The sequence below is a fragment of the Tachyglossus aculeatus genome, chromosome 6, assembly GCF_015852505.1.
Source record: "Tachyglossus aculeatus isolate mTacAcu1 chromosome 6, mTacAcu1.pri, whole genome shotgun sequence".
In the NCBI taxonomy this organism is placed as follows: Eukaryota; Metazoa; Chordata; class Mammalia; order Monotremata; family Tachyglossidae; genus Tachyglossus; species Tachyglossus aculeatus.
The window spans coordinates 40,111,414-40,123,820 of NC_052071.1; the positions used below are offsets into that span (position 1 = coordinate 40,111,414).

At 44.5% G+C, this 12,407-nt stretch overlaps 1 protein-coding gene across 1 annotated transcript; it reads right to left on the minus strand.

The window, feature by feature from the left end:
* Nucleotides 1–4,155: 4,155 nt before the first annotated feature.
* Nucleotides 4,156–5,112, minus strand: LOC119929575 (olfactory receptor 13H1-like). The gene has a single exon (XM_038747748.1). The coding sequence runs from the start codon at nt 5,110–5,112 to the stop codon at nt 4,156–4,158; it is 957 nt and encodes a 318-aa protein (XP_038603676.1).
* Between the last annotated feature and the right edge of the window lie 7,295 nt (nt 5,113–12,407).

Below are 12,407 nucleotides of genomic sequence, written 5' to 3' on the forward strand. Positions count from 1 at the left end.
GGGCTACCAACTGATACCCCACTTTCCTCCACCTGGAACCCAGCTCTATCCCCGGGGAAGGGTGACCTCCTTAATAATAATAATACTGACAGTACTAGAATTTGTTAAATGCTTACCCTGTGCCAAACACTGTGCTAAACCCCGAGGTAGATATAGACTAACCAGATAGTACTCTGATCAGACTTGAGAAGAAATGTAGCCTGGTGGATAAAGCACAGACCTGGGAGCCAGGACGATCTGGGTTCCAATCTCAACTCTGCCACTTGTCTGCAGTGTGACCCTGGGCAAGTCACTTTACTTCTCCAGGCTGCAGTTACCTCATTTGTAAAATGGAGATTAATACTGTAAGTCCCATGTGGGATATGGACCGGATTCGACCTGACTAGCTTTTGTCTACCCCAGCATTTTGAACGGTGCCTAGCACATAGTAAGTGCTTAACAAATACCAACCCTCTCCCCCCGACCCCCCCCAAAAAAAACCCCTCAGAAAACCTGACAATCCATATCCACCACAGGGCTCATAGACTAAGCTATATTGAATCATCATTTTACAGATGAGGAAACTGAGGCCCAGAAAAGTGAAATGACTTAACCAAGGTCACCGCCAACAAGTGACAGATCTGGGATTAGAACCCAGGTCCCTTTATTCCCAGCCCCTTGCTCTTTCCTTTAGAGCACACTGTTGCTTTAAGAATGGACATTTCGGGTGGATCTTCAGTCAGCTGGTTTGGGGTGAGGCAGGGGTGAAGAGGGAGCAGTGAGAGCTCCCTTCCTCCCTCCCTCCCTTCCTCCTCTGTCCCTGTAAAAGACCCCCCTACTCTACTGTCGCTCCCTAGTCCATCCCTTCCCTACTCCCCAAGTTTTTCCCAGCCACAGTGTCAGCCGAGAGGTCTGGGGCATAGACTGGACCGAGCAAAAAGGGAATAAGAGTCACCAGCAGAACAGGGACAGGGACGAGTTCAGGGTGCAGAGAAGAGGTATTGTACTCTCCCAGGCGCTTAGTACAGTGTTCCCCACGGCAAGCGCTCAATAAATGTTGACGATGATGATGGTATTCATTCATTCAAGCATATTCAACAGCAGAAGGGGGACGGGGTGAGTTCAGGGTGCAGAGAAGAGGTATTGTACTCTCCCAAGCACTTAGCACAGTGTTCCCCTTGGCAAGTACTCAATAAATGTTGACAATGATATTCATTCATTCAAGCATATTTATTGAGTTCTTACTGAGTGCAGAGCTCTGTACTAAGCGCTTGGGAAGTACAAGTCGGCAGCATGTAGAAACAGTCCCTACCCGACAACTGGCTCACAGTCTAGAAGGGCGAAACACACAACAAAACAAAAGTTGTAGACAGGTGTCAAAACTGTCAGAATAAATAGAATTTCAGCTATATGCATGTCATTAACCAAATAAATAGAATAGTAAATATGTACAAGTAAAATTAATACAGTAATAAATCTGCACAAATATGTACAAGTGCTGTGGGGAGGGGAAGGAGGTAGGGCAGAGGTGGGGGCGGTGGGGGGATGGTCTAGTGGATAGTACACGGGCCTGAGAGTGAGAAGGGCCTGGGTCCTAATTCCAACTCCATCACTATGTGTCTGCTATGTGACCTTGGGCAAGTCACTGAATCAATCAATCAATCAATCGTATTTATTGAGCACTTACTGTGTGCAGAGCACTGAACTTCTCTGTGCCTCAGTTACCTCATCTGTGAAATGAGGCTAAGACTGTGAACCCCATGTGGGACAAGGACTGTGTCTGACCTGATTAACTTGTCACATAAGAAGTGATTAACAAATACTATTACTATTATCATTATTACAATAAAAAAGATTAAAGCATCCACCGAAGGGCACAGTGAAGAGGGGCTGATGTTAGGGGCCTCGGAGGGGATGGGGCCAATGTGAGCTCATTGTGGGCAGGGAATGTGTTTCATGCTATATTGTATTTTCCTAACATAGTAAGCGCTCAATAAATACGATTAATAAATATAATTATATTGATACAATGAGGTTCTCAGGCAGAGTGAGCCTCGGACTAGTTGGTTTTCAGACCATCTCCGGAGCCGAGTTTCCTGACCCTTCCTCCATTCCGTTGGACTGACTCGCTCTCATTCTGGGTGTTGCATTTCCTTCATCTCTTTGAGACAAATGCCAACTCCTACTGGCAGAGGGAAGGGAGGAAGGGGAAGACCCAGCCTTAGAAGTAAGCGCAGAGCCAGGAAGGGGTGAGATGTCATGAAGCTGAGGCTATGTCTCCGTGGGAAACTCCGCGTGCTCCTCATCCCCCGCCAGAGGAGTGCCTCTCAGATGATGTGAGAAAATGGGGGTCGAGGTTCCTTGGAAAGGGAGCGGAAGGTGGCTCTGAGGCTCAGAGCTGGCGAGAGGAGGTTACCACGCTGAAGGCTATCGAATGGGAATCCTGGGGTTAATCCAAGGACCTCACTGGAACAGAACTAAAGCCGGGGGGCAGGGCTCTCAATCACTGTCTCTGTGCCTCAGTTCCCCCAGCGCCTTGCACCAAGTCACGCTGTAGAACTGGGACTAGAATCTGAGTCTTTTGACTCTCCCTCTTTCCATTCTGCCTCCCTGGAATAAAACCTGACCCCTTGGCTGGATACCTTCAGGATGGCCCTTTGTCACCCCCATCCACACTCCAAACTGCAAAGAACCACTGGATGAGTCACAGAAGACTGGCCCTAGGCTTGCAGTTGGGATGAAATGTAGGTCTAGTGGAGAAGTTACCTGCTGGAGTAGATTTTTTCCCCCCCAAATCAGGTACCAGAGGGCCTGCAGAAATGCCACCTGTTTCCTTTGTGCATCTATCTCTCCACAGCTCAACTCCCTGCAAGAACAGTTGGAGAGCTTCATGGGGCACTGAAGGGGTGGGAGTGGCCCTGGCCCAGGCCAAGATGACTTCAAAGTTTTTCTTCTAGTTGGTGTAGTGGGTGTCCCTTGGACTGAAGCTGAGAGGAAATGTGGCTGGGTTTACACTTCGTTGTCTCCCTTTCCCACCTTCCCCACAAACCTACCCCAGATCCTGAGAGATTTAAAGGGGGAAAACCCCCAATTTTTTGGACTTGGTAAACCTGAGAGGACTCACCTGAGAGATTATCTCTGAAATAAAATTTCACTGTTCTTATCGCTAATCAGGTCCTTCCTATTTAGATCTGTGGGTAACTTCCAGCATCTCTGAGTTTCTCTTCTTTGGAGTTAGTTTCTCTAATTTCCCTAATCAGGGGCATTATAAGATCTGTTCCTCCTTCCTCAGGGCCCCCCAAAAAAGGAGAATTGCCCCATCTTCGTATTTTCAAAAGAGCTTGGCCATTGGCCGCTAGACAGGTTCCAGCTCCGGAAGCCCCTAGTCTGCTGGGGACTAGGAATAGAGGAGGATTTTAAGGAAAAACAAAGAGGCAGAGGGAGGCGGCTAGTGGGCTCCAGGGACAGGAGGTAGCCCTCAGTTACCTTGTTCCTTTCTGTCAAGGTGTAGGGCACTCTCTCCAACTCCCTAGGTGTCTGCTTTTGCTAGGTCTCATTTTTCTGCTGCTCCATGCTGAATGAAAACACACATACACAGACACAGAGACTACCACCGCCGCCCCCCCCCCCCCCCCCCCGCCCCCAACTCCCCTCTGCCCAACCCCTCCTTACACTGGGAAGAATAACAAAAGTTGTATTGAAGCACTTACTATAGGTTGAGCACTGCGGGCTAAGTGCTTGGGAGCATATGATGCAACACAGTTGGCAGCATGTTCCCTGCTTAGAATAAGCTTACATTCCAGAGTGGGAGAGAGACATTAATATAACTATGTCATTTTATAATATATCATTTCATCGTAATAATTGTATTTGTTACACGTTTATGGGCCAAGTAGTGTACTATGTACTGGAGTAATCAAGTCTCTGTCCCACACTGGGCTCACAGTCTAAGAAGGACAGAGAGTAGGTATGGAATCCCCATTTTACAGATAAGGAAACTGAGGCACAGATGAATTCAGGTAATTGCACAAGGCCCCCACAGCAAGCGGAGGAGCCAGACTTAGAGTGGGAGCCCTCCAAATGCTCTTATGGATCAATTCTAGTTCATTTCTCTCCTGTACTGAATTATACCTGTTTCTCAAGTCAGCCTCAACTCAGAATTACATGTCACAGAATTCACACTGAGAGACTAACTTGCTTGGTTTTCCCAGCTGCCTTTCTCAAGGCTCCTATCATGTCCTTATTTTTCAGCGTATAAATGAGAGGGTTCATCATGGGGATCACTATTCCATAAATTATAGAGATGATTTTGTCCTGGTCCTTACTGTCTTTGCTCTGAGGTTTGAGGTACATGGAGATGAGGGTCCCATAGTAGATGGTCACCACGGTCAGGTGCGATCCACAGGTGGAGAAAGCTTTCCTCCGCCCAGCTGTGGAGCGGATTTTCAAGATGGCCACCAAGATCCGGATATAAGAGAGGAGGATGAACAGAAAGGGGAGGGGCAAGACGAAGAATGTGATTATCCACATCAGGATCTCACTGACAGTGGTGTCTGAGCAGACCAGCTTTAAGACGGCTTCCACTTCACATACAAAATGGTTCACTACATTGTGCCCTGCACAAAACTGGGCCGGCATGGTGATCACAGGAAGTAGGGCCAGCAGGAAGCTACTTATCCACATGGTAACAGCAATCTGGAAACATGCCCTCATTGTCATGATCAGTGTGTAATGCAAGGGGCTCGATATGGCGACGAATCGGTCATAAGCCATGACGGCCAGTAGGCAGCACTCGGCGATGCTCCAGAAGATGGAGATGGTCATTTGGGTGAAGCAGTCATTGTAGGTGATAGTGGGGCAGTCTCTCAGGCAGTTCACAAGGATCATAGGCACCGCGGTGGTGGTGGAACACAGGTCAACAAAGGACAGATTACAAAGGAAGAAATACATGGGGGTGTGAAGACGTGGCTCTTTCCACACTACCGTGATGATGAAGATATTTCCCATGATGGTTCCCAGATAGAGATGGAGGAAGATACAGAAGAAAATAATTTGACTTTTGGGCTGATTGGAAAGTCCAACCAGGATGAATTCTGTGACCTCAGTGTAGTTGGTTCCTCTCAGTTTATTCATTTTCTCTTTCCTGTGGAACCAAGACAAAGGAAAGAGAGCTTGAATTTTAGGAAGTACAAGCCCAGTGAGTTCTGACTCTAAGGGGGATGGATGGGAGTTAGTTGGTGTCTTCCCCAGGATTCCTGGTAATTAGTCATCATCTGGCAAGGAGCAGATGGCATAATTTCCAGGAGGCACCCAACACAGAACTGTTTATTCCTAAGAGCTGGGATCTGTGGATGACCTTTTCTCTAGTCTGAGGTCATTAGGTTACTGAGGGCAGTTCAAATTAGGGTGGAATTAGCTTTTCCTGATCAGGAAAGGTAAGTGAGGTCTCTGCTTTTTTTGTAGTCGGTGGAACTTCAATTGTCACTGCTGTTTCCTCCTGTTTTTATTTTCTTTATTCCAAATGAGGGAATCCCCTGCTAGGATAGTGGCACCTCTGTGTAGTCTACAAGATTCAAAGTTTTGAAGGAAATTGGTGCCAGATGAGTTATCTTAATTTAGCCTTTCACTTTTCATGAATAATCAAAATAAGCCAAATCTCTATCCAGTGATGGGAAAGGAGCTGACAAAATTTGCTTGAGGAGTGAACATCCTAGAATCCTTCTCAGTCTTCTAAGTTAGACTTGAATGGATTCTCCATATTTGAGACCATTTCTGGAGGATGAATCTTCCTAAATGCAGTGTTTTTAATCCTTTTGAGAATTGATGGTTACACCGGCTGATGGAGCAGATGTCCACAGTGCAGAAACTAAGGTCATAAAGGCAGAGAGAGAAAAGATTTTTCTAATCAGCAGTCTCATCCCCTCCTAAACTAAAAATGAGTCCTATGTTGGGATTTTTTGCACGGGCGAGGAGGGGAGGAAGACTCTTCTCTAGCTCTGATTGCACTGGTAGATTTCATCGAATGGGAATACATTTTTCTTTATCCAGCCCCTCAGTGGGTTATTAGCTGAACTACTTTGGACCTGTTTGCTAATCCCAGCTTCTCCACTTGTCTGGTGGGTGACATTTGACAAATCACTAAACTTCTCTGGGCTTTAGTCCCTTATTCTTAAAAAGGGGATTCAATACCTTTTCTCCCTCCTATTTAGACTGTGAGCCCATGTGGGACTTGATTTTCTTATATATACCCTAGTGCTGAGTACTGTGCTTGGCACTTAGTAAGTGCTTAACAAATACCATATTTTATTAAGGCGTTTGCTGTTCCTTCACTACTTAGAAGCCCAGATATACAAGATGCATGCAATATCTTAATTTCACTAAGTCTTTTGGGGGCAGGAGGGGGGCGGGCATGAAGAGAAGGCTACTTTCTAACCTCAGCCAACATAGTTGTCTCACAAAATAACATCCCATTTCTCAAAAGTGATATTTAGCCAGAAAATACATTTAAATCTTATGCAAAAGTGTACCTGGAGTTAGAGTATCTCAAAAGTTTGGAAGATGGCTGAGCCTATTTGGGAAGTTACAGATTTGGTCTGACTTCACCAGCTGGAGCTCTCAGGCACTCATCACCTTCATTTCAAAGGAGCTACCGACTCTCCTCCAGTGAGTCATCCCAATAGAATTCCAGGGGTGACTGTAGGAAATACAAGATAATACAGATCTTTTTATTTCCGATGGTTACGATAGAATTAAAATGTAAGAGGTGGGAAGAAAATGAATTAGGTCCTTTTTTAAAATAATCAAAAACCTGGAATTGGCCTTCAGGTTGTGAAGGAGACCAGATACTCACTGAATTCTGCAGCTTCCAAGGTAACTCCTGCTGGAAATGTAGTCCTTTCAAAGTAACAATGAAATCCACAGATAGCTTTTGTTCCACGATGGGTCACCAAAGCATCCATCCCAGCCTGGTTTAAGGGTGGTCAAATTGATTGGTATTCCTTTGATTCCTCACAAACCCAACGTGAGAAAAGGCACCTTTGCATGTCCAGTGATGAATTTGCTTGCCTGTAATTGACTCTCTGAATTAACCCTAAGAAACAAAACTACTTATTAGGAACACCATTTTCTTATTTTAAAATCTGACTCCATATTTGTAGGGCACTTAGAGGGACTCAGTCAATGATATTTATTGAGCCCGTACTAAGTACTTGGGAGAGTACATTACAACTGTTAGCAGACACGTTTCCTGCTCACAGTGAGTTTATAGTCTAGAATAGTACATCAAATCCTGATTTGATAGAAATTCAAGCAGTACATTCAACACTCCATACCAAAGCCGTTTTTTTAAGGGATGGTAGCTAATATAAACTTGTCTCTTACCTTGCCTTCAAAATATTAAATAAGTTGAGGCCAGATGCTCTCTCTGATTGGCTGATACATTACACTCTCCAAGGCAAACAACAAAGATGATTTACTATGATATAGCTTAGATCAACTGGCAAGAGGGATACAATAGTGGTTCTTGGACTCACCTTGAGAGAAAAACCTGCATATCCCTGATATTCAGACCACTACCAAGAACAGGAAGACATTAAATATTTCAAGAAGACTCCAGGGATCATATCCCTAATAGGCAGTGAAATTCCACCAATGGGAAGTGGATTGAAGGGACCAGCAATGTGTTGACGTGCCCTCTGAGGAAAAGATACCTTTTTTCAGTTGCAGATCATTAAAGCCAAGCAGAGTCTTTTTTTCCCTCTTGTAATGAGTCTCTGTTATGTGCAAGTGAAACTGTTTACAGAGACTCACTTGGTTACTAGACGCAAGGGAGGGTGTAGATTTACGTGAGCTATAGTTAGAAAATAAGTTTTCAATAACGGTCTGAGCCTATGGAGACAATTTTTCATTTGGAGTATGGGGCTGGAAAGGGAGCAGAGATTTTACAGGGGATGAGGATTGGGAGAGGAAAGTCTTTAAAGACCTAAAAAGCCAGAAGACCACCAATTTCACTCTACTGTGATGATGGGAGTGGATCACAAAATAAAGTCTGGCAGAGTCCCACAGTCCCTCAAGCTCCGGCATTCAAGTCCCTTCAGAATTCCCAAGTTATTTTTGAAAACTAGGAGAGGGAAATCAGAAATGAGCTTTGAGATTAATGAAGATTTTAAAGTTTGAGGAAAGCCCTTTTATTTCCTTTTGCTGGGCTACCCAAAGATGTAGAACTTGAGTTATTATCCAGTAAAGTTGATCGTAGTGGATAACAAAGCTGGAGGACTCAAAGTCTTAATTTACCTTTGTGTTGCTTAGACAGAGCCAGACTGTAGCTGGGCAGAAAGATTCCTGGGTGAGCGGTGGTAACAGTAGGACAATCGGAAAGAGAAAGCAGCCCTGCCCCTGTTCCGGGAGGGACTGCTGCTGCTGGGGGCATTATTATTATTAACAGCATCATCATATTAGTTAAGTGCTTACATGGTGTCAAGCACTGGATGGAGTCCCCAAAATAAAGCACCAAGGAAAAGAATGCAGTGACTAGATGGGAGTGGTCACGTGACAATCTTTGCAACACCAAAACCCTCCTCAATCATGGGCACCGTCTCACTGAGCCCGACTTGAAGTTCACAATCCAAGTGGCTCTGAGAAGTCTCGTCCCACCTCCTGAGACCGCCCCACATTCAATATGCTCATCCCCTTTGAAATATTCTCAATCGGTTCTTCGGATTGGGGTCAAAGGTCAGAGGTCACTTGTCAGTGTGTCCTGAATGACAAAGAAGTCTATTCCTTCTCTAAGCTACACCTGGCAGATCTTAGTTGGTAAGCACTTACTATTAGTCATGTAGGGGAATGGATCCAAGATAATCTGGTTGGACAGAGTCCCTGTCCCACATGGGGCTCACAGACTAATTGAGAAGGAGAATGGGAAATGAATCCGCATTCTACAGATGAGGAACCTGAGGTACAGAGAAGTTAAGTGAGTTGCCCAGCGTCACACAACAGAGAAGTAGCAGACTGGGATTAGAACCCAGGTCTCCTGATTCTCAGCCCCATCCTCTTTCCACTAAGCCACACTGCTTCTTACACACCCCCACACCCACACCTCCATACACACACTCACCCCCCACCCCCTCAAACTTGAGAGTCATGCATATACTTACCAGGTGATTCACCACTGCGGCTAGTTGTAGCAGGCCACTCCACATTCACTCTAGTGTCAAGGAAGTATTGGGGACCTGGTTCTGGAAGTAGCTAATTCTGAGCTGTCTGGGGGCTGGCTGTGCTGCTTGGTTGGAAGGGCACCAGTTAAAATGCTCAGCCAGTCATCCACCCCCATGTTATCGAGTTTCCTCACTGTTACCTGCCTGGTTTAGTGGAAAGAGGACAGACTTGGGAGTCAGAGCTCCTGGGTTCTAATCCCAGCTCTGCCACTTGTCAGCTGTGTGACTTTGGCCAAGTTCCTTAACTTCTCTTGGCCTCAGTTACCTCACCTGTGAAATGGGGATTAAGACCGTGATCCATGTGGGACAACCTGATTACCTTGTATCTACCCTATTTCTTAGAACAGTGTTTGGCAAACAGTAAGTGCTTAAGAATGATAATAATAATAATAATAATAATAATTATGGCATTTATTTTGCACTTACTATGTGCAAAGCACTGTTCTAAGTGCTGGGGAGGTTACAAGGTGATCAGATTGTATCAGCGCTTGATACATGCCTTCATTATTGTTAGTAGTATTATTGTTAAGCACTTACTGTGTGCCAAACACTGTTCTAAGAAATGGTGTAGATACAAGGTAATCAGGTTGTCCCACGTTGGACTCACTGTCTTAATCCTCATTTTACAAATGAGGTAACTGAGACACAGAGAAGTTAAGTGACTTCCCCGAAGTCACAGAGCTGACAAGTGGCAGAGCTGGGATTTGAACCCATGACCTCTGACTCCAAAGCCAATGCTCTTTCCACTGAGCCACGCTGCTTCTATCATTGCCTGCCAAAGGAAGAAGTAGTTAGAGCTGCTGATGCTGGTTCAGTAATTATAGAGGTTGGATCTATTTTCTCACCCACACTGAACCCCAGCACACTGAGTATGGCCAGAATGCACAATTGCCCTCCAAGTTTTGGCCAGACTGTGATGATGGAAATAGTGAAGGACCTAACAAAGCAGGCTCTGTCCTGCCCCGATACCTGTACCTGTGAGATCTTGTTCTCTGCTTTTGGAGGGTTTATTCTAGTAAGTTCTCTGCCGATAGTGCTGATCTCCTACCTATTCACCATCATCACCATCCTGCAGATCTGTTCCCCTGACAGGAAACTCAAGAGCTTCTCTACTTGTGCCTCACACCTGGGTGTTGTCAGCTAATTTTATGGGACACATATTCATCTACCAACGACCTACCTCGAGCTACTTCCTGGATCAGGATTTAGTGGTCTCTGAAATTTACACGACAGTCATCTCCATGCTGAACCCCACTATCTACGGCTTGAGGAATTGCGAAGTGAAGGAGGCACTGAAGAGAACTGTATATAAAGGCTCTTAAGGAGCTTGTAGAGGGGTAGCAGGCTTAAAAGACAATACAGGGTGACTGATCCAGAAATCAGAAGCAGGCTAGGGAGTTGGGAGGTAGCATTAGATTTGGGGGTACCTGGGGATGGGGTGAAGGGGAAGGGAGACCCCCCCACTCATGTCTGAAAAGTGCATGATCTGAAATTAGGATCACTAGAAGGAAAAGAACTCAAAAAGCACAGGTTGGGAATTTTTAGGGAAGAGATGTAACATGGCTTAGTGGACAGAGCACAGGCCTGAGAGTCAGAAGGACCTGGGTTCTGATTTGGCTCTGCCACTTGTTTGCTGTGTGTCCTTGAGCAAGGAACTTAAGTTCTCTGGGCCTCAATTACCTCATTTGTAAAATGGGGATTAATAATAATAATAATAATGATAGTATTTGTTAAGCACTTACTACATGCCAAGCACTGTTCTAAGCGCTGGGTAGGGGGGATACAAGGTAATCACGGTTGAACCATGTGGGGCTCACAGTTTTAATCCCCATTTTACAGATGAGGAAACTGAGGCACAGAGAAGTGAAGTGACTTGCCCAAAGTCACACAACTTACAAGTGGTAGAGCAGGGATTAGAACCCATGACCTCTGACTTCCAAGCCCGGGCTCTTTCCAGTTACCCAAGCTGATTAAGAATGTGAGCCCCATGTGGGACAGGGACTGTGACCATGATTAATTTGTATCTACTCCAGCGCTTAGCACAGTGCCTGACACATGGTAAAAGTGCTTAACAAAACCCCCCAAAAAAACACCAAGGAGAGAAAAGTAGGGTATTTCCATGGCAGAAGACATGACTCTTCCTAAACGTACCTGTGAAGAAGGGTAGTTTAGGAGTTCTAACCTATTCCCAGTTATATTAGCGAAGTGATTATCACCTAAGTAAGAGATTTCTTTTGTTGTAATTTAACGTTATCCTATATGCTAAAAGTCAGGGGTGTGAGAAACTCTGAGAAACAGTAATAGTGAGCAGAATTGTGTATGGCTTGACTCCACAGTTTTCAGTTTTAATGTGATAGGAATACTTTGGGTTTGTTTTCCAGCCTGGAATATTTATAAGCTCCTTAAGAATATATATCAAAATGGGAAAATTAATCGCTGTAATGCAAATGAATTTTTAAAAGGTTAATAACTAAGTGAAAAATATAAGCTCATGTCATTAATTTCTCAGGGGTTCTAAAAAAGGTCTGTCTTCAATAATCTTATAGATGGCTTATTATCCAGAACTCTTCAAATTAAAGGTGAATTTTGCCATGGTAAAATAAAAATCTATAAGAGGACTTGGCATGCATTCTTGCAATAATAACGCACGTGAACTCCATTATTTAGTGTGAACTGCACAGGGCAGCTAATTGTAGGCATATCTCCCCTTCTAGAGTGGAAGCTTCTCGAGGGCAGGAATCATGTTTTCCGACTCTATTGTATACAATAAATACTTTTAATCATCAATCATATTTATTGAGCGCATACTGTTTGCAGAGAACTTTACTAAGCGCTTAATGAATTGATATAGGATTCTGACAAGGAATTTTTCATTTGAAAGGGAGACTGTGAGCTCGTTATGGACAGGGAACATGTGTGCTAATTCAGTTGTACTGTTCTCTCCCAAGTGCTTTGTAAGATGCTCTGCAGAAAGTAAGTGGTCAATAAATACGATTGATTAAATAAGATTGATTTCCTCTGAAATTCTAGTAGCTTCTGTCGGCTTCCTGGCTGAAGTTCAATTAAGCATTCCTTGCTTGTGCTGCATACCTGCTCATTAAAATTGTTAGAGTAAAATGAAAAAAATATATAACATGAGACAGCAAATAGAATCTGTGCAAGCAATATATAAATGTATAAAAATAAAAAGCATCCCTGATTGTGGATTCTGGGTAA